Below are 23142 nucleotides of genomic sequence, written 5' to 3' on the forward strand. Positions count from 1 at the left end.
TCAACTTCTCAGCTCTTTGCTTCACCCCTTCCCGGTTTCACCTGCCACCTTGTACTTCTTTCTCCCCTCCCCCCCACATTCTTACTCTGACCTCCCCTTCCTTTCCAGCCCTGATGGAGGGTCTCGGCCAAAACATGGACCGTTTGCTCTTTTCCATCGATGCTACCTGGCCTGCTGAGTTCCTCCAGCATTTTGTGTGTCTTGCCTTAGAAATTATTTTGGCAAGTGGAAGGTCCAAAGGAAACTGTGGAGATGGATATCGTTTAGCACTATTACAGCTGTCACACAAAATGCTGGAGGAACTCAACAGGTCAGACAGCATCTATGGAGGGAATAGACCCAGCATTAGGTTGGCAAGGGAAGAGAGAAGAAGCCAAAAGCCAACCAGAGTTTAGCTTTATCATGACAGGAGAGGAGACATATTGAAATGGAAATTGGAAGTCAAATTGAAATGGGTGGCCACTGGAAGATCATGCCTTATGTGACAGACGGAGCAAAGGTTCTTGAAGCAGCCCCCAATCTCTGTCAGGTCTCACTGATACAGAGGAGGAAAGAAGAGGTGAGAGGGCATCAGAATGCAGGAAAACAAAAGGATATGTGTGTGTGGGGGGGGGGGGGGGTATTGAACAGAGGGGAGTGGTTACCAGAACTTGGAGAAATTACCACGCCGTCAGGTTGGCAACTACACAGACGGAATATATTCTGACACCTGTCTCCTACCACCTTTCCAGTCCTGATGAAAGTGCAAACCACCAACTCCCCTCCCTATGTGTTGCCTGACCTGGTAAGTTCCTCTGCATTTTGTGTGTGTGTCGCTCTAGATCTTCAGCATTTGCAGAATTACTTGTGTTTGTGATGTTGCAGCTTTAAAGGCAGCATTGCTTTAAAAAGAAACAGTTCACCAGTACTAACAGTGGCAATGACAGCAGTGGCTAATACACTACCCACACCCCTGCAGGTTACTGTGGGTCCCTCATCACCTTGACACAGGTGATGTATTGACTTACTTAACAAAAAGATACCTCTGCTTTGGAAATTCAGCTATTTACCTCCCCACTCCAGCTACCCCTCCTGGATCACTTTTCACCCCTTCACCTGAATCACCCATTACCCCTTCACCTGGACTCACCCAGCACATCTTCACTGGAATCACCTAACACCCCTTCACCTGGATCACCAATCACCCCTTCACCTGGATCACCCATTACCCCTTCACCTGGATCCACCCACCCTCAAGATTCAGATTCTCATGGGTGCCAATGACTAACACATCCTAAGGAGGTGCTGGGGGCAGCCCATAAGTGTCACCATGCATCTGGAGACAACACAGTGTGTATACAATGTTCAGGAGGACCACACAAGCAACAACACTAAAAGACATCAGCAAAACAAGCCTCTCTCACACACCAGTATGAGAAATAGGAACAGAATTGGGCCATTCAGCCTTCCAAGACCTCTGCTCTAAATGAGCCCAATGATTTGGCCTTTACAGCGATCTGGCTCAAGAAATTCCTGCTCATCTCAGCTCTAATCTGATGTCCCGTCTGTGCCCTCTGATCCTCGTCTCCCCTGCTATAGGAAACATCCTCTCCACATTCACTCTATCTAGGCCTTTAAATATTCAATAGGTTTCAATAAAATCCCCCCTTTGTTCTAAACTCCAGCAAATATGCCTCATATGTTAAGCCTTTCATTGCCAGCATTATTCTCGTGAACCTCCGGAGCCTCTCCAACGCTGGCATATCTTTCTTAGATGAAGAGCCCAAAACTGCTCACAATGTCCAAGTGGAGTCTGACCGATGCTTCATAAACCCTCAGTATTTATTTTCCCAAAATAACATTGCATTTGCATTCCTTACCACTGACACAACCTGTAAGTTAACCTTTATGGAATCCTGCATGAGGACTCCCAAACCCCTTTGCCGGAACCTGAATCCCAGAGAGTGCAGTCAAGCAGCATCTATGCCGGGAAAGCAGAATTAACACCTTTGCATTGGAACTTTTTGTTGAGTCATCAATCTGAAACATTAATTCTTTTCTCTGTTGGACAAATTAAACTACACAGCAAGATTCTAATTGTAGAGTTACCCTGACTCCCTGGCCTGAAGCAACTGTCTTTCCCGCAGCAGCTTATCCATCACTGAGCAAGCTGGGATACCTGGTCGAGTGGTGTCGCAAAAAACAACCAACATCAGCAAAGCTAAACAGCTGACTGTCGACTTCAAGGTTGTAAATGAGCCAGTTTACAGCAGGAAAATGGTCGTGGAGAGGGTCTGTAGCTTTAAGTTCCTGGCTGGATTCAGATTAAGTTTTATTTATCACATGTACATGGCAACATACAGTGAAATGCACTGTTTGCATTAACAACCATCATAACCTCAGGATGTGCTGGGGGCAGCCCGCAAGTGCCAACATAACATGTCCACCATGTTCAGCAGAACAACACAAGCAACAACAACAACATTGACCTGAATGAGGAAGTAGAAGGGTGGGTTGGTAAGTGTGCTAATGACACAAAAGTTGGAGGTGTTGTGAATAGTCTGAAGGGTTGTCGGAGGTTACAGCGGGACTTTGATAGGATGCAGAACTGGGCTGAAAAGTGCCAGATAGAGTTCAACCCAGGTAAGTGAAGTGGTTCATTTTGGTAGATCATTTGAAGACAAAATATAAGTCAGATTCTTGGCAGCGTGGAGGATCAGAGAGATCTTGGAGTCCGTGTTGATTGGACACTCAAAGCTGCTGCACAGGTTGACAGTGTTGTTAAGAAGGCGTATGGTGTTCATCAGCTGTGGGATTGAATTCTAGCGCCATGAGATAATGATACAGCTATATAAGACCTTGGTCAGACCCCACTTGGTGTACTGTGTTCAGTTCTGGTCACCTCACTACTGGTAGGATGAAGATACTATAGAGAAAGGGTGCAGAGGAGATAGATAGATAGATATTTTATTCATCCCCATGGGGAAATTCAACTTTTTTCCAATGTCCCATACACTTGTTGTAGCAAAACTAATTACATACAATACTTAACTCAGTAAAAAATATGATATGCATCTAAATCACTATCTCAAAAAGCATTAATAATAGCTTTTAAAAAGTTCTTAAGTCCTGGCGGTAGAATTGTAAAGCCTAATGACATTGGGGAGTATTGACCTCTTCATCCTGTCTGAGGAGCATTGCATCGATAGTAACCTGTCGCTGAAACTGCTTCTCTGTCTCTGGATGGTGCTATGTAGAGGATGTTCAGAGTTATCCATAATTGACCGTAGCCTACTCAGCGCCCTTCGCTCAGCTACCGATGTTAAACTCTCCAGTACTTTGCCCACGACAGAGCCCGCCTTCCTTACCAGCTTATTAAGACAATTATTGACAAGGATGTTGCCTGGATTGGGGAGCATGCCTTATGAGAATAAGTTGAGTGAACTTGGCCTTTTCTCCTTGGAGCGACGAAGGACGAGAGGTGACCTGATGGAAGTGTGTAAGTTGGTGAGTTGGTGGTGAGGAATTTCAAGAGGTCCAGAATACAAGAGCAGGGAGGTGATGCTGAGGCTTTATAAGGCACTGGTGAGGTCTCACCTTGAGTTTTGTGAACAGTTTTGGGTTCCTCATCTTAGAAAAGATGTGCTGGCATTGGAGAGGGTCCAGAGGAGGTTCACAAGCATAATTCTAGGAATTAAAGGTTATCATACGAGGAACATGTGATGGCTCTGGGTCTGTACCCACTGGAGTTCAGAAGGATGAGGGGGATCTCACTGAAACCTTTTGAATGTTGAAAGACATAGACAGACTTGATGTGGAAAGGATGTTTCCCATGGTGGGAGAGTCCAGGACAAGAGGGCACAGCCTCAGGATAGAAGGGCGCCCTTTCAAAACAGAGATGTGGAAAAATTCCTATATTCAAAGGGTGGTGAATTTGTGGAATTTGTTGCCACATGCAGCTGTGGAGGCCAGGTCGTTGGGTGTATTTAAGGCAGAGATTGATAGGTTCTTGATTGGACATGGCATCAAAGGTTACGGGAAAAAGGCCGGGAACTGGGGTTGAGGAGGAGATAGAAAAAGGATCAGCCATGATTGGCGGAGTGGCGGGGCAGATTCGATGGGCCAAATGGCCTAATTCTGCTCCTATATCTTATGGTCTTATAAGATGAGAGGTATCGATTGTGTGCATAGCCAGAGGCTTTTTCTCAGGGCTGAAATGGCTTACACGAGGGGCACAGTTTTAAGGTGCTGGGAAGTAGGTGCAAGGGGAATGTCAGATATAAGTTTTTCACACAGAGAGTGGTGGGTGCATGGAATGCACTGCCAGTGACAGTGGTAGAGGCGGATGTGATAGGGGCTTTTAAGAGACTCTTAGAAAGGTACATGGAGCTTAGAAAAATAGAGAGCTGTGCGGTAGGGAAATTCTGGGCAGCTTCTAAATTAGGTTACATGGTCAGCACAATATTGTGGGCCGAAGGGCTTGTAATGTGCTGTAGATTTCAATGTTTCTATGTTCACAACAAAATAAGACAATGACAGCAATGCCCCTTTCCTTACACACACACACACACACACACTCACTCACTCACTCACTCTAGACCTTCAGTACTGTCTGTGCTCAGCACATGGATGCAAATTTACAAAGGCATATGGTGTGTTGGTTTTCATTGGCTGGGGGGATTGAGTTTAAGACCTGCAAGGTAATGTTGCAGCTCTATAAAACTCTGCTTATTCTACGCTTGGAATAGTGTGTTCATTTCTGGTCACCTCATTACAAGAAGGATATGAAAGCTTTAGAGAGTATGTAGAAGAGATTTGGTAGGATGCTACCTGGATTGGAGAGCACATCTTCCTGAGTGAGTTGGGGCTTTTCTCTTTGCTGTGGAAGAGTACAAGGGATGAGGTGTACAACATGATAAGAAGCCCAATCAGACCCCTTCCCCCAATAGCTATTACAGGAGGACATACCTGTGGAAGTGATAGTAGGGAAGTATAAGTTTTGTGGCAAAGTTTGCGAATGATACAAGGTTAGGTGGAGTGCTAGGTAGTGCTGAGGAAGCGATCCAATTACAGAAGGGCAGACAAATTGGAAGAATGGGCAAAAAAGTGGCAGATGGAATACAGTGACTCTGCCCAATGCATACCTCCCCATCATTGGCAGTATCCGCACAGGAGGTGCTGCATCAAGAAGGCAAAACCTGCACCATGGAGATGCCCACCATCCAGGTCATGCCACGTTCTCACAGCTGCCAGCAGGCGAAGGTGAGAAAGACTGACATTGCCCACCACCAGGTTGAGGGAAATCAGAATCCCTACAACCATTTGATTCTTAGACCAACCAGCAAACTTAATCGTAAACACGAGAGATTCCGCAGATGCAGGAAATCCAGAGCAACACACATAAAATGCTGGAGGAACTCAGCAGGTCGGACAGCGCCTGTGGAAACCCTAATCATTACAGGTTGACATTATGATTGCTCTGCACTCAAATTGTTTTGTTTTCAAATTGCCTGCTTTCTTGTAAAATTGTATGGATTTTTTTTAAAATATATGTCTTCCTTCTGAATGCAAATGTGTGCCTGTGAAGCCACTGCGGGTAAGTTCTTAGTGCAGCCGGGCATAATCAGTGTCTGGGTGATATGGAGAATGGGCTGACCTTGATTTATTTATCACATGGAGGCTGGGATCAGCAGGTAATGGGCGGGGCCAACAGGTAATAGGTGAGGTCAACAAGGAGGAAGTCATGATTCAGTGACGTGGGCCAGCAGGTGTAGGCGAGGCCAGACCAGATTCATTAATCGCGGGGGGCGTGACCAGCCCTGGCTCACCTGACAGGGGGCGTGGCGAGCCGGAGCCAAGGGGAACAGGTGTGGTGACGCAGCGCGGCTTCCACAGGCGAGGGTCCGGGGAGAGCGGCGCCAGCGACAGTAGCCCCGAGATGGGCAAGAAGAAGAAAGCGGAAGGGAAGGAGTCGGAGCCCTATGGTAAGGGGGCAGCGGAGGAGGAGGGAATGGAGGAAGGGGTTGGGTATGTCTCACTCTGTACTGGGTGTGCGGCAGCGAGATGTTTGTGGTTCAGATTAGAGTGTCAACAACAAACTCGCCCCAGGGACTATCGAAGAGATTAGTGGTGTCCTCTCAGGTGTCTTCATTTGACCAGTCCACTCTCCGCCCCCCTTACAATCCCCGGCCCTTTCCCCCTACAATCCCACTGTTGCCTTCCACCACCACAAGATCCCCTCACTCTCTCCCTACGATCACCTTCGCCTACCACCCACCATTCCCCCCTACCATCCAGCCTCTCCACTTCTCCCCCTTACAAGTCCCCACTCCGCCTACGATCTCCCTCTCTCCCCCGACGTTCCCATTCACCCTGCTACGACCCCATTCAACCCCCTACAATCCCCTCTCCCCACTGTATTCTCCCAATCCACCCTCTTCCTCCCCTCTCCTATCCTCCATACCAGCTCTCACACCACCTCTCACCATTTCTTCCCTCAATCCTACTCCCCCATCCATTGCTCCCCCTCCCCTACTCCTCCCTCCCCTCCTCCACCCTCCCCCATCCCCTCCCCCCACCCCACTTACCCTCCCCCATCCCCTCCCCCCACCCCACTTACCCTCCCCCTCCACCTCCTCCCCTCCCTCCCCTCCACATCTCTCCTCTTCCTCTTACCCCTTCCCCACTTTCCCCTTCCCCCTCCCTTCTTCCCTCTTCCTCCCTCGTCCCGCGGTCGGCCGACCTTAGGGCGGAAGAGTTGTGATCGGGTCCGAATGGTGTCCCAGTGCTTACACCTTGATCCTGAAACGAGAAGCTCGCTATGGTTCTGTGATGAAACTTTTCTCCACATAGAAATCTGATAAAAGTTTGGACCGCCAGTAACTGACAAATGTTAATATTTACCCGAGGCCTCAGATTGAGGGTCGTTTTGGACGGGCGCCGACACAGAGGGATGTTATCAACTTCTTGGTTGGGGCTGCAGTGTGTCTGCGCGGCTGGTTCCATTCTGCCGGCTGTGGAGAGGGACGGAATCGGTCAGGTTTAATATCACCGACCGAGGCCGTGAAACGTGTTCTGCGGCGGCAACAGCACATAGCAGAGACCGTAAATCCCCTCAGACCAAGGTTGACACAGCCGGCGGAGGTAGTGGGGGTAAGCTCCCAGCGGTTTAGATCAGAAGCAGTGCGAAAAAGAGGAGCAATACTGATGAACTGTTCATGGGTTCATTCAGAAATCTGATGGTAGAGGGGAAAAAACGGGTTCCGAAGCGTTGAGTGTGTGCCTACCGGCACCTGTACCTCCTCCCTGATGGTAGCAACGAGAAGAGGGCATGTCCTGGGTGACGGGGGTCTCTAATGATGGGTGCTGCTTTTTCCTGCTTACGTCTGTGAGCAGGTTTCAAATGGAACTTGCGGCTGAGCTGACGCGCTGAATCCTGAAGTGAGGTGGAGCCTTGCGGAGGGGAGCCTGCGTGGTCTCGGATGGGAAGATTAACCCCCACAGCAGCGGTGCGGGTGTCCCCAGGATGACTGAGACGAAGGCCGCACAGGTTCCCGCCGGCCAGGCAGGAGGTTGGGGCGTGAGCGGCGGAATCCAGAGAGCCAGAGGTCTCGACCAGGAAGTGTGGGCTGTTTGTGTCCCACAATGGAGATCGATCCTGTGTACACCCCCACATCTCACAGTGGAGATCGATCCTGTCCAGACCCCCACATCTCACAATGGAGACCGATCCTGTCCAGACCCCCACATCCCACAATGGAGATCATTCTCGTGTGGATCTCCCATCCTACAGCAGATATTGTTCTGATGTAGACTTCCTGTCCCACAGTGGAGTTCATTCCTGTGTAGACCTCCCATCCCACAATGGAGATTGTTCTCTTGTGGATCTCCCATCTCACAATGGAGACTATACCTGTGTAGACCTCCCATCTCACAATGGAGGTTGTTCTCTTGTGGATCTCCCATCTCACAATGGAGACTATACCTGTGTAGACCTCCCATCTCACAATGGAGATTGTCCTCGTGTAGACCTCCCATCCCACAATGGAGATTGTCCTCGTGTAGACCTCCCAACCCACAATAGAGATTGTTCTCTTGTGGATCTCCCATCTCACAATGGAGATTGTCCTCGTGTAGACCTCCCATCCCACGGCGGAGACTGTTCTCGTGTAGACCTCCCATCTCACAATGGAGATTGTTCTCGTGTAGACCTCCCATCTCACAATGGAGGTTGTTCTCTTGTGGATCTCCCATCTCACAATGGAGACTATACCTGTGTAGACCTCCCATCCCACGGCGGAGACTGTTCTTGTGTAGACCTCCCATCCCACAATGGAGATTGTCCTCGTGTAGACCTCCCATCCCACAATGGAGATTGTCCTCGTGTAGACCTCCCAACCTACAATAGAGATTGTTCTCTTGTGGATCTCCCATCTCACAATGGAGACTATACCTGTGTAGACCTCCCATCTCACAATGGAGATTGTCCTCGTGTAGACCTTCCAACCCACAATAGAGATTGTTCTCTTGTGGATCTCCCATCTCACAATGGAGATTGTCCTCGTGTAGACCTCCCATCCCACGGCGGAGACTGTTCTCGTGTAGACCTCCCATCCCACAATGGAGATTGTCCTCGTGTAGACCTCCCAACCCACAATAGAGATTGTTCTCTTGTGGATCTCCCATCTCACAATGGAGACTATACCTGTGTAGACCTCCCATCTCACAATGGAGATTGTCCTCGTGTAGACCTTCCAACCCACAATAGAGATTGTTCTCTTGTGGATCTCCCATCTCACAATGGAGATTGTCCTCGTGTAGACCTCCCATCCCACGGCGGAGACTGTTCTCGTGTAGACCTCCCATCCCACGGCGGAGACTGTTCTCGTGTAGACCTCCCATCCCACAATGGAGATTGTCCTCGTGTAGACCTCCCAACCCACAATAGAGATTGTTCTCTTGTGGATCTCCCATCTCACAATGGAGACTATACCTGTGTAGATCTCCCATCTCACAATGGAGGTTGTTCTCTTGTGGATCTCCCATCTCACAATGGAGACTATACCTGTGTAGACCTCCCAACCCACAATAGAGATTGTTCTCGTGTAGATCTCCCATCTCACAATGGAGATTGTTCTCGTGTAGATCTCCCATCTCACAATGGAGATTGTTCTCGTGTAGATCTCCCATCCCACAATGGAGACTGTTCTCGTGTAGATCTCCCATCCCACAATGGAGATGTTCTCGTGTAGATCTCCCATCCCACAATGGAGACTATACCTGTGTAGACCTCCCATCCCACAATGGAGATTGTTCTCGTGTAGACCTCCCATCCCACAATGGAGATTGTTCTCGTGTAGACCTTCCATCCCACAGTGGATTTTGTTTTTGAGTAGAATCCCACATCCCACGCAGAGGTAGTTCTTGTGTAGACCTATCATCCCAAAGTCCTGACGAAGGGTTTCGGCCCGAAACGTCGACAGTGCTTCTCCCTATAGATGTTGCCTGGCCTGCTGTGTTCCACCAGCATTTTGTGTGTGTTGCTTGAATTTCCAGCATCTGCAGATTTCATCGTATATCCCATAGTAGAGATGGTTTTCATGTAATTCTCCCATCTATTATTATATCATCAGTGAACTTGGGTATGTTGCTCTCTGTTTCCTCCTACCATTTATGAGTATAGACGATAAATAATTGACCACTTTGGGTAGTGAACTAGTTGTATCTTTCCAATCTAACAAAATTGCCAATGGGTATATTACTGCCACTGATACAGTGAAACACTGTTTTGCTTGCCACCCCTACAGATCATTTCATCGTGACAGTACATCGAGGTGTGTGTGTGTATGTGTGTGTGCGTGCGCGTGCCCCCTTAACTCCTGGTGGAGTCGTCGGGGTGCCGTCATGACAAGCTTTTAGCACCAATCTTCTTGGTGATTGATCATCGTGTCTTGGACATCTGAAACCTGGCAGAGCCCATCCCTGTCCAGGACATCGAGGTAGTACATGGGAAACAATAGCAGAGTGCAGGATAAAGTGTTATTGTTCCAGGCAGACAGTAAGTGCAAGGTCATTTCAAGGTAGACTGTGAGGTCAAGGGTCCATTTTATTGTTCAGTCGTTTTATACCAGTGGAGGAAAAGCTGTCTTTGAGCCTGGTGCTTGTTCTGACTTGCGTTTTGTTGTGATATCCTGTCCAAAATTGGATATTGTAGCACAGTGAGGCTCTTTGGCACACAGTGTTGTTCCAGATCTTTAACCTATTCCAAAACCAACCTAGCCCTTCCCTCCCACATTGCCCTTCATTTTTCTATTATACATGCGCCAATCTTACATATCCCAAATATAACCACCACCCCTGGTCGCATACTAGATCATAAGAAATAGGAGCAGGAGTGAGACATCTGGCCCATCAAGCCTGCCCCGCCACCATGACATCTCCCCTATACTTCCTTCCAATCACCTTAAAATTATACCCCCTTGTATTAATCATTTCCACCCTGGGGGGAAAAAGCCTTCAGCTGTCCACTAGATCTCTACCTCTTATCATCTTAAACATCTGTCTCAAGTCAGTGCACTCCTGTATGATGTCTTGAGCACTAGGCACTTTGGGAAGACCTTCTGATAATCCAAGTGCACCACATGCAGGTTCCTGTCCATCAAGTCCCTGGTCCTCAACCTGGTGGGCCTGGGTCCTGTACAGCAGCATGTAACTTTGAAGAGAGAAGCTGAGCGTGGTGTCCAAAACGTTGACAAACTTCTATACATTCGCTTTACACTTACGACTGTGTGGCTAAGCACAGCGCCAATGCCATTTTTAAGTTTGCTGATGACACCACAGTCATAGGCTGAATGAAAGGTAGCGTCGAATCAGCATTTCGGAGAGTGAGAATCCGGCTGAGTGGTGTCACAACAATCTCTCACTCAACTTCAGCAAGACAAAGGAGCTGATTATTGACAGGAAACCGGAAGTTCACGAGCCAGTCCTGATTGGGGGATCGGAGGTGGAGAGGGTCAGCAGCATTAAATTCCTTAGTGCTATCATTTCAGAGGGTCAGGCAATTCCAATCCCTCTGTGTAAGTGCAATTACAAAGAAAGCATGACAGCAGCTCGATTTCCTTCAGTTTGAGGAGATTCGGCATAACGTGTAAAGCTTCTATAGATGTATGGTGGAGAGTATATTCACTGGCTGCATCACAGCCTGATAAGGAAACACCGAATGCCTTGAATGGAAGATCCCACAAACAGTAAAGGATACGGCCCAGTCCATCACTGGTAGAGCCCCCCCACCCCCAACACTGAGACCGTCTACATGGAAACTCCCACAAACAGTAATGGATACGGCCCAGTCCATCACTGGTAGAGCCCCCCCACCCCCAACACTGAGACCGTCTACATGAAAACTCCCACAAACAGTAAAGGATACGGCCCAGTCCATCACTGGTAGAGCCCCCACCCCCAACACTGAGACCGTCTACATGGAAACTCCCACAAACAGTAATGGATACGGCCCAGTCCATCACTGGTAGAGCCCCCACCCCCAACACTGAGACCGTCTACATGGAAACTCCCACAAACAGTAATGGATACGGCCCAGTCCATCACTGGTAGAGCCCCCACCCCCAACACTGAGACCGTCTACATGGAAACTCCCACAAACAGTAATGGATACGGCCCAGTCCATCACTGGTAGAGCCCCCACCCCCCAACACTGAGACCGTCTACATGAAAACTCCCACAAACAGTAATGGATACGGCCCAGTCCATCACTGGTAGAGCCCCCACCCCCAACACTGAGACCGTCTACATGAAAACTCCCACAAACAGTAATGGATACGGCCCAGTCCATCACTGGTAGAGCCCCCACCCCCAACACTGAGACCGTCTACATGGAAACTCCCACAAACAGTAATGGATACGGCCCAGTCCATCACTGGTAGAGCCCCCACCCCCAACACTGAGACCGTCTACATGGAAACTCCCACAAACAGTAATGGATACGGCCCAGTCCATCACTGGTAGAGCCCCCACCCCCAACACTGAGACCGTCTACATGGAAACTCCCACAAACAGTAATGGATACGGCCCAGTCCATCACTGGTAGAGCCCCCACCCCCAACACTGAGACCGTCTACATGGAAACTCCCACAAACAGTAATGGATACGGCCCAGTCCATCACTGGTAGACCCCCCACCCCCAACACTGAGACCGTCTACACGGAGCATTGTCGCAGGAAAGCAGCAATCAGCATCAGGGACCCCAAACCCCAGAACATGCTCTCTTCTTTCTGCTGTCTGCAGGCAGGAGGTACAGGAGCTTCAGGACTCACACCACCGGGTTCAGGAATAATTATTGTCACTCAACCAGCAGGCTCTTGAACCAAAGGGGGTAAACTACACTGGCAGTGCTGGGTCACTGGGTTCATGGGTTTTTATTGCGTTTCCTTGTTTGGCGGCTGCCTGCAGGGAGACGAAACTAAATCTGTATAATGTCTACACACTTGATAATAAATGATGTAGTTGGAGCTGTGAGCATTTACAGTGACCCAGCACTGCCAGTTGTTACAGGACCTTGCAGTCGATCTCACTGTGTCCTTGTAAGTCATTGTTTAACTGAACTGCGCTTCCCCTTCTCTGGAGCTGCTACACTTTATTCTGCATTCTGTTATTGTTTTACCTTGTTCTATGGTAACGCACTGTGTAATCTGTGGGAACGATGTACAAGTCAAGATTTCCCTTGTAAATCGTTCATGTGCCACATTAAACCAATTCACTTTCCCCACGAGCTGTTTCAGTTGCACTTACTTACTTCAAAGTTCAAAGTACATTATTTATTATCAGTGTACAGAGTTCCGACTCCTTGCAGGCAGCCACAAAACAAGGAAACCCGTTAACCACCCCCACAACTCCCACAGAAAGGCTGTCAAATGCCCTCTGGCAAAAAAAACCAAAAAACTCACAGAACATGAACAACAGAGTCTCTGAAAGTAAGTCCACAGGCATAGAGCCAGCTCAGGACTGAAGCCAGTCCAGGAGCCCAATGGCTGCAGGCCACAGACACGGAGCCAGTTCAGCGCTGAGGGGAGTGTAGCCAGTCCAGGTGCCCAATGGCTGCAGGCCACAGAGATGGAACCGGTTCAGCGCTGAGGGGACTGAAGCCATTCCAGGAGCCCAATGGCTGCAGGTCACAGCCACGGAACCAGTTCAGCGCTGAGGGGAGTGTAGCCAGTCCAGGTGCCCAATGGCTGCAGGCCACAGAGATGGAACCGGTTCAGCGCTGAGGGGACTGAAGCCATTCCAGGAGCCCAATGGCTGCAGGTCACAGCCACGGAACCAGTTCAGCGCTGAGGGGAGTGTAGCCTGTCCAGGTGCCCAATGGCTGCAGGCCACAGAGATGGAACCAGTTCAGCACTGAGGCGAGTGAAGCCAGTCCAGGAGCCCAATGGCTGCAGGCCACAGAGATGGAACCGGTTCAGCGCTGAGGGGAGTGTAGCCCGTCCAGGTGCCCAATGGCTGCAGGCCACAGAGATGGAACCGGTTCAGCGCTGAGGGGAGTGTAGCCCGTCCAGGTGCCCAATGGCTGCAGGCCACAGAGATGGAACCGGTTCAGCGCTGAGGGGAGTGTAGCCATTCCAGGAGCCCAATGGCTGCAGGCCACAGAGATTGAACCAGTTCAGCGCTGAGGGGAGTGTAGCCATTCCAGGAGCCCAATGGCTGCAGGCCACAGAGACGGAGCCAATTCAGCACTGAGGGGAGTGTAGCCAGTCCAGGTGCCCAATGGCTGCAGGCCACAGAGATGGAACCAGTTCAGCACTGAGGGGAGCTCAGAAGGTTGCAGGCCGCCCCTACAGAGTCAGTTCAGCGCTGAAGCACCTTGATCAAATCGCAGAAATAGTAAAAGATGAAGTTATGGACTGTTAACCACAGAGGCCCTAAGCTCGTTCGGTGCTGAGGGAGCGAAGCTGGTCCAGGAGCCCAACGGCTGCGGGGCAGTAACTGCTCCTAAACCCGGTGATGTGGGACCGAAGACGCCCTCAGTTCCTGCCCGACAGCAGTAGCGAGAAGAGAGGGTGAATGGTCAAACGCAGGTAGATGGAGTTAACCCCGTCACTCCTACTGGGGCATAGGGCGCGGACGGCAGCTCGTCCTGGGCTAGTCCTATCCAGTCGCATCCAAACAGAGAGATGTCTTTGTTCCTCCAACCTCCTCTGAGCTTCCCTGCTGCCCAGAACAACCTGATTCCCTCTCTCATACCCCCCCCCCCCCAGTTGGCTGGAGATATTAAAACCTGGAAAGCCCATAACACCAGTCTCAAGGACAGCCTTTGTTATCAAATCACTTGTACGATAAGATGCACTCTTGTCCTTTATCTTTTACCGGCACTGCTCGCTGTTAATTTATTCCGCATTGTTGTAGACGTACCTCATTCCTCCTCAATACACTGTATCTTGAAATGTAAAAAAATTCTTGAAATCACTGTGCACTGAAAAACTTCTTCTCCCAGAGACTTGTGGGGGTCTGGAATGCACTGCCTCGGAAGGCAGTGGAGGCCAATTCTCTGGATGCTTTCAAGAAGGAGCTAGATAGGTATCTTATGGATAAGGGAATCAAGGGATATGGGGACAAGGCAGGGACCGGGTATTGATAGTAGACGATCAGCCATGATCTCAGAATGGCGGTGCAGGCTTGAGGGGCCGAATGGTCTACTTCTGCACCTATTGTCTATCTGAACAAACAGTATGCAAAACGAGCTTTTCACAGTATCTAATAAACCAATTCCTATCCCGGTGTTCAGGGGAGGAATTTTGCCACCCTGGTCCTGCCCGTCTCCTACCTGACTGCAGGCCTTTGGCAAAGTGCACCTGATGCTACTAAGCAAGATAGGAGACCATGGTATGGAAAAGATACTAGCATGGATATTTGAAATTATGAGAGGCGTACATAAAGTGAGTGGTAACAGCCTTTTCTCCAGGGGAGGGGAGACCAAAACTCGAGGGCATACATGTAGACCATTAGACCATAAACAGAATTAGGCCATTCAGCCCATTGAGTCTGCCCCACTGTTTCATCATGGCTGAAACTCAACTCCACACACCTGCCTTCTCACCATAACCTTTGATGCCCTGACCAATCAGGAAATGATCAACTTACGCCTTAAATATACCCATGGACTTGCCCTCCACCACAGTCTGTGGTAGACTATTCCACAGATTCACTGCTCTTTGGCTAAAAAAATTCCTCCTTGCATCTGTTCTAAAAGGTCACCCCTCAACTTTAAGGCTGTCCCCTCTTGTTCTGGGTAAACCCACCATAGGAAACATCCTCTGCACATCCACCTTATCTAGTCCTTTCAACATTCGGTAGGTTTCAATGAGATCCCCCCCGCATTCTTCTAAATTCCAGTGAGTACAGGCCCCAAAGATGCCAGACGCTGCTCGTAGGTTAACCCTTTCATTCCCAGAATCACCCTTGTCTACCTCTTCTGGACTTTCTCCATAGATGATAACACATCCTTTCTGAGATATGGGGTCCAAAACTGTTGACAATACTCCAAGTGCAGCCTGACTAGAGTCTTATAAAGCCTCAGCATTATCTCCTTGCTTTTTTATTCTATTCCCCTTGAAATAAATGCCAACATTGCATTTGCCTTCTTTACCACAGACTCAACCTGTAAATTAACATTCTGGGAGTTTTGCATGACGACTCTCTGCACCTCTGATGTCTAAACTTTCTCCCCATTTAGATAATAGACCGCACTATTGTTCCTTTTACCAAAATTCATTTTTGTACATTTCCCAACACTGTATTCCACCTGCCACTTTTTTGCCCATTCTTCCAATTTGTCTAAGTTCTGCTGCAATCACATTGCTTCCTCAGCACTACCCACCCCTCCACTGATCTCCGTTTCATCCGCAAACTTTGCCACAAAGCCATCAATTACATTATCCAAATCATAGACAAACAATGTGAAAATTAGTGGTCCCAATACTGACCCCTGAGGAATGCCATTGGTCACTGGCAGCCAATCAGAAAAGGTCCCTTTTATTCCCACTCGCTGCCTCCTGCCTGTCAGCCGTTCCTCTATCCATGCCAGTATCTTTCCTGTAATGCCATAGGATTTTATCTTGTTAAGCAGCCTCATGTGTGGCACCTTATCAAATGCCTTCTGAAAATCCAAGTAAATGACATCCACTGCCTCTCCCACAAACAATACTGGAGGAACTCAGCAGGCCAGACAGCATCTATGGAAAAAAGTATAGTCGATGTTTCAGACTGAAGGGTTTTGGCCCGAAACGTTGACTGTACTCTTTTTCATAGATGCTGCCTGGCCTGCTGAGTTGCTCCAGCATTTTGTCTGTGTTGCTCAGATTTTCAGCATCTGCAGATTTTCTCTTGTTTCTCCACTGCCTCTCCTTTGTCAGCATGTTGTTACTTCCTCCAAGAACTCAGGCAAGATTTCCCTTTACAGAAACCATGCTGACTTTGACTTATTTTATTATTAATCTCCAAGTTCCCTGAAACCTCTTCCTTAATAATAGACTCCAGCACTTTCCCAACCACTCAGGTGAGGCTAACGGGCCTATAATTTCCTTTCTTTTGTATTCCTGCCTTCCCAAAGAGTGGAGTAACATTTGCAATCTTCCAGTCGTCCGGGACCATGCCAGAATCAAGTGATTCTTGAAAGATCATGACCAATGCATCCATTATCTCTTCAGTAACCTCTCTCAGGACTCTGGGGTGTCGTCCATCTGGTCCGGGTAACTTACCCACCTTAAGACCTTTTTCCTTTGTAATAGCAATGGCATTCACTTCTGCTCCCTGACACTCACGGACCTCTGATACACTGCTAGTGCCTTCCACAGCAAAGACAGATGCAAAGTACCCATTAAGTTCATCTGCCATTTCTTTGCCCCCCATTACTACCTCATCAGCGTAATTTTCCAGTGGTTCAATTCTCACCTCCCTTTTACTCCTTGTATAGCTGATAAAACTTTTGGTATCCTGCTTTGTTATCGGCTGGTCTGCCCTCATATTTCATCTTTTCCCTTCTTATAGCTTTTTAGTTTCCTTTTGTTGGATTTTAAAAGCTTCCCAATCATCCAACTTCCCACTCACTTTTGCTACATTGTGTGTCCTTTCCTTGGCTTTTATACAGTCCTTAACTTCCTTTGTCAGCCACAGCTGGTACCCCTGCCATTTCAGAACTACTTCCTCTGTGGGACATATCTATCCTGTACCTTGTGAACTATTCCCAAAAGCTTCAGCTCACCTCTGCTCCACCATCATTCCCACCAGTATCCTCCTCCAATCCACCTGGGCAAGCTCCTCTCTCGTGTCTCTGTAATTCCCTTTATTCCATTGTGATACTGATGCATGTGACTCATTCTTCTCCCTCTCAAAATGCAGTATGAAATTAATCATATTGAATACTGAATACTTTGCTTCAGTATTCACTACGGAAAAGACCTTGGTGATTGTAGAGATGACTTACAGCGGATTGAAAAGCTTGATCATATAGACATTAAGAAAGAAGATGTGCTAAAGCTTTTGGAAATCATCAAGTTGGATAAGTTACTGGGACCATACGAGACTTACCATAGGCTACTGTGAGAGGCGAGAGAGGAGATTGCTGAGCCTCTGGCAATGATCTTTGCATCATCAATGGGGACGGGAGAGGTTCTGGAGGATTTGGAGGGTTGTGGATGTTGTTCCCTTATTCAAGAAAGGGAGTAGAGATAGCCCAGGAAATTATACACCAGTGAATCTTACAGAGAAGCAGGATTTATGAACATTTGGAGAGGCATAATATGATTAGGAATAGTCAGCATGGCTTTGTCAAAGGCAGGTCATACCTTACGAGCCTGACTGAATATTTTGAAGATGTGATTAAACACATTGATGAAGGAAGAGCAGTAGATGTAGTGTATATGGATTTCAGCAAGGCATTTGATAAGGTACCCCATGCAAGGCTTATTGAGAAAGTAAGGAGGCATGGGCTCCAAGGGGACCTTGTTTTGTGGATCCAGAACTGGCTTGCCCACAGAAGGCAAAAAGTGGTTGTAGATGGTTCATATTCTGAATGGAGGTTGGTGACCAGTGGTGTGCCTCAGGGACCTGTTCTGGGACCCCTACACTTTGTGATTTTTATTATTGACCTGGATAAGGAAATGGAGGGTTGGGTTAGTAAATTTGCTGATAACACAAAGGTTGGGGGTGTAAGAGGTTACAGTGGGCTTGATAGGATGCAAAACTGGGCTGAGAAGTGGCAGATGGAGTTCAACCCAGACTAGTGTGAAGTGGTTCATTTTGGTAGGTCAAATATGATGGCAGAATATAGTTTTAATGGTAAGACTCTTGGCAGTGTGGAGGATCAGAGGGATCTTGGTGTCCGAGTCCATAGGACACTCAAAGCTGCTGCACAGGTTGACTCTGTGGTTAAGAAGGCATATGGTGTATTGGCCATCATCAACTGTGGGATTGAGTTCAAGAGCCGAGAGGCTCTTATATAGTTTTTCTATGTTCTGTGTTATCCTTTAGAGCTTTTTGAGTTCTATATTATGGTCACTGCCTCCTAAGGGATTCCTTTACGTTAAGCTCCCTAATAAGATCTAGGTTATTACATAACATCCACTCTAAAATAGCCTTTCCCCAAGTAGGCTCAAGGACAAGCTGCTCTAAAATGCTGTCTCATACGCATTCAACAAATACCCTCTCTTGCGATTTGATACCAACTTGATTTTCCCAATCCTCTTGCGTATTGAAGTCCCCCATTACAATTGTGTCATTACCCTTATCACATGCCCTTTCCAGCCCCCTTTGCAGTCTCATGGTTAGCATTTGGAGGCCTGTATATGATTCCCAAAATGGTGTTTTCACCTTTGCAGATTCTTAACTCCGCTCATAAAGATTCAACAATCTATGACCCTCTGTCAATTCTCTCTAAAGGTGAAATTCCATCTCTTACCAACAGAGCCACAACATTACCTATGCCTTCCTGCCTGTTCTTTCGATGCAAAGTACATCCTTTGATGTTCAGCTTCCAACTGTGGCCTTCTTACAGCCACGACTCAGTGATCCCACAAAGTCATATCGACCGATCTCTAACTGGTTTATCCACATTATTCCGGATGCTACGCATATTTAAATACAGCACCTCCCGTCCTGTATTGTTCGCTCTTTTGAATTTTGCCTCTGCGGTGCAATTTAACTCTTTGCGCTATCGGCATTTCTACCCAATCATTGACTTTAGGGTGAGAGGGAAAGATTTAACAGTGATCTGAGGAGGAGGTTTTTCACCCAGACGATGGTGAGTGTGTGGAAAGAACTCCCAGTGGTCGAAGCAAGTTAAATAGAGTCATTGAGGAAGCACTTGGAGGGGTGTATGGGGGGTGGAGAAGGGTTTATAAGCATGCTGTATTTCTGTATGACTCTAATAGACATTGGCCTCTGCACTTGGACGGGTGTATGGGGGGTGGTGAAGGGTTTATAACCATGCTGTATTTCTGTATGACTCTAATAGACGTTGCCCTCTGCACTTGGACGGGTGTATGGGGGGTGGTGAAGGGTTTATAACCATGCTGTATTTCTGAATGACTCTAATAAACATTGGCCTCTGCACTTGGACGGTTGTATGGGGGGTGGAGAAGGGTTTATAAGCATGCTGTATTTGTGTATGACTCTAATAGACATTGGCCTCTGCACTTGGACGGGTGTATGGGGGGTGGTGAAGGGTTTATAACCATGCTGTATTTCTGTATGACTCTAATAGACATTGGCCTCTGCACTTGGACGGGTGTATGGGGGGGTGTTGAAGGGTTTATAAGCATGCTGTATTTCTGTATGACTCTAATAGACATTGGCCTCTGCACTTGGACGGGTGTATGGGGGGTGGTGAAGGGTTTATAACCATGCTGTATTTCTGTTTGACTCTAATAGACATTGCCCTCTGCACTTGGACGGGTGTATGGGGGGTGGTGAAGGGTTTATAACCATGCTGTATTTCTGTATGACTCTAATAGCCATTGGCCTCTGCACTTGGACGGGTGTATGGGGGGTGGTGAAGGGTTTATAACCATGCTGTATTTCTGTATGACTCTAATAGCCATTGGCCTCTGCACTTGGACAGGTGTATGGGGGGTGGTGAAGGGTTTATAACCATGCTGTATTTCTGTATGACTCTAATAGACATTGGCCTCTGCACTTGGACGGGTGTATGGGGGGTGGTGAAGGGTTTATAACCATGCTGTATTTCTGTTTGACTCTAATAGACATTGGCCTCTGCACTTGGACGGGTGTATGGGGGGTGGTGAAGGGTTTGTAACCATGCTGTATTTCTGTATGACTCTAATAGCCATTGGCCTCTGCACTAGGACAGGTGTATGGGGGGTGGTGAAGGGGTTATAACCATGCTGTATTTCTGTATGACTCTAATAGACATTGGCCTCTGCACTTGGACGGGTGTATGGGGGGTGGTGAAGGGTTTATAACCATGCTGTATTTCTGTATGACTCTAATAGACGTTGCCCTCTGCACTTGGACGGGTGTATGGGGGGTGGTGAAGGGTTTGTAACCATGCTGTATTTCTGTATGACTCTAATAGACATTGGCCTCTGCACTTGGACGGGTGTATGGGGGGTGGTGAAGGGTTTATAACCATGCTGTATTTCTGTATGACTCTAATAGACATTGCCCACTGCACTTGGACGGGTGTATGGGGGGTGGTGAAGGGTTTATAACCATGCTGTATTTCTGTATGACTCTAATAGACATTGCCCACTGCACTTGGACGGGTGTATGGGGGGTGGTGAAGGGTTTATAACCATGCTGTATTTCTGTTTGACTCTAATAGACATTGGCCTCTGCACTTGGACGGGTGTATGGGGGGTGGTGAAGGGTTTGTAACCATGCTGTATTTCTGTATGACTCTAATAGCCATTGGCCTCTGCACTAGGACAGGTGTATGGGGGGTGGTGAAGGGGTTATAACCATGCTGTATTTCTGTATGACTCTAATAGCCATTGGCCTCTGCACTTGGACGGGTGTATGGGGGGTGGTGAAGGGTTTATAACCATGCTGTATTTCTGTATGACTCTAATAGACATTGGCCTCTGCACTTGGACGGGTGTATGGGGGGTGGTGAAGGGTTTATAACCATGCTGTATTTCTGTATGACTCTAATAGACGTTGCCCTCTGCACTTGGACGGGTGTATGGGGGGTGGTGAAGGGTTTGTAACCATGCTGTATTTCTGTATGACTCTAATAGACATTGGCCTCTGCACTTGGACGGGTGTATGGGGGGTGGTGAAGGGTTTATAACCATGCTGTATTTCTGTATGACTCTAATAGACATTGGCCTCTGCACTTGGACGGGTGTATGGGGGGTGGTGAAGGGTTTATAACCATGCTGTATTTCTGTATGACTCTAATAGACGTTGCCCTCTGCACTTGGACGGGTGTATGGGGGGTGGTGAAGGGTTTGTAACCATGCTGTATTTCTGTATGACTCTAATAGACATTGGCCTCTGCACTTGGACGGGTGTATGGGGGGTGGTGAAGGGTTTGTAACCATGCTGTATTTCTGTATGACTCTAATAGACATTGGCCTCTGCACTTGGACGGGTGTATGGGGGGTGGTGAAGGGTTTGTAACCATGCTGTATTTCTGTATGACTCTAATAGACATTGGCCTCTGCACTTGGACGGGTGTATGGGGGGTGGTGAAGGGTTTGTAACCATGCTGTATTTCTGTATGACTCTAATAGACATTGGCCTCTGCACTTGGACGGGTGTATGGGGGGTGGTGAAGGGTTTATAACCATGCTGTATTTCTGTATGACTCTAATAGACATTGGCCTCTGCACTTGGACGGGTGTATGGGGGGTGGTGAAGGGTTTATAACCATGCTGTATTTCTGTATGACTCTAATAGACATTGGCCTCTGCACTTGGACGGGTGTATGGGGGGTGGTGAAGGGTTTATAACCATGCTGTATTTCTGTATGACTCTAATAGACATTGGCCTCTGCACTTGGACGGGTGTATGGGGGGTGGTGAAGGGTTTATAACCATGCTGTATTTCTGTATGACTCTAATAGACATTGGCCTCTGCACTTGGACGGGTGTATGGTGGGTGGTGAAGGGTTTATAACCATGCTGTATTTCTGTATGACTCTAATGGACATTGGCCTCTGCACTTGGACGGGTGTATGGGGGGTGGTGAAGGGTTTATAACCATGCTGTATTTCTGTATGACTCTAATAGACATTGGCCTCTGCACTTGGACGGGTGTATGGGGGGTGGTGAAGGGTTTATAACCATGCTGTATTTCTGTATGACTCTAATAGACATTGGCCTCTGCACTTGGAGGGGTGTATGGGGGGTGGTGAAGGGTTTATAACCATGCTGTATTTCTGTATGACTCTAATAGACATTGGCCTCTGCACTTGGACGGGTGTATGGGGGGTGGTGAAGGGTTTATAACCATGCTGTATTTCTGTATGACTCTAATAGACATTGGCCTCTGCACTTGGACGGGTGTATGGGGGGTGGTGAAGGGTTTATAACCATGCTGTATTTCTGTATGACTCTAATAGACATTGGCCTCTGCACTTGGAGGGGTGTATGGGGGGTGGTGAAGGGTTTATAACCATGCTGTATTTCTGTATGACTCTAATAGACATTGGCCTCTGCACTTGGAGGGGTGTATGGGGGGTGGTGAAGGGTTTATAACCATGCTGTATTTCTGTATGACTCTAATAGACATTGGCCTCTGCACTTGGACGGGTGTATGGGGGGTGGTGAAGGGTTTATAACCATGCTGTATTTCTGTATGACTCTAATAGACATTGGCCTCTGCACTTGGACGGGTGTATGGGGGGTGGTGAAGGGTTTATAACCATGCTGTATTTCTGTATGACTCTAATAGACATTGGCCTCTGCACTTGGACGGGTGTATGGGGGGTGGTGAAGGGTTTATAACCATGCTGTATTTCTGTATGACTCTAATAGACATTGGCCTCTGCACTTGGACGGGTGTATGGGGGGTGGTGAAGGGTTTATAACCATGCTGTATTTCTGTATGACTCTAATAGACATTGGCCTCTGCACTTGGACGGGTGTATGGGGGGTGGTGAAGGGTTTATAACCATGCTGTATTTCTGTATGA

The 23142-nt window shown here is 48.0% G+C and overlaps 1 protein-coding gene across 1 annotated transcript in view; it reads left to right on the forward strand.

The window, feature by feature from the left end:
• Nucleotides 1–5798: 5798 nt before the first annotated feature.
• The window catches only part of slc44a4 (solute carrier family 44 member 4), a 147436-nt gene continuing 130092 nt past the window's right edge, over nt 5799–23142 (forward strand). The window contains exon 1 of the mRNA XM_073033819.1: nt 5799–5963. Coding sequence (XP_072889920.1) covers nt 5918–5963 — 46 coding nt within the window. The 5' untranslated portion in view covers nt 5799–5917. The remainder of the gene's footprint in view (nt 5964–23142) is intronic.

Source organism: Hemitrygon akajei, chromosome 2 (assembly GCF_048418815.1).
Source record: "Hemitrygon akajei chromosome 2, sHemAka1.3, whole genome shotgun sequence".
NCBI lineage: Eukaryota > Metazoa > Chordata > Chondrichthyes > Myliobatiformes > Dasyatidae > Hemitrygon > Hemitrygon akajei.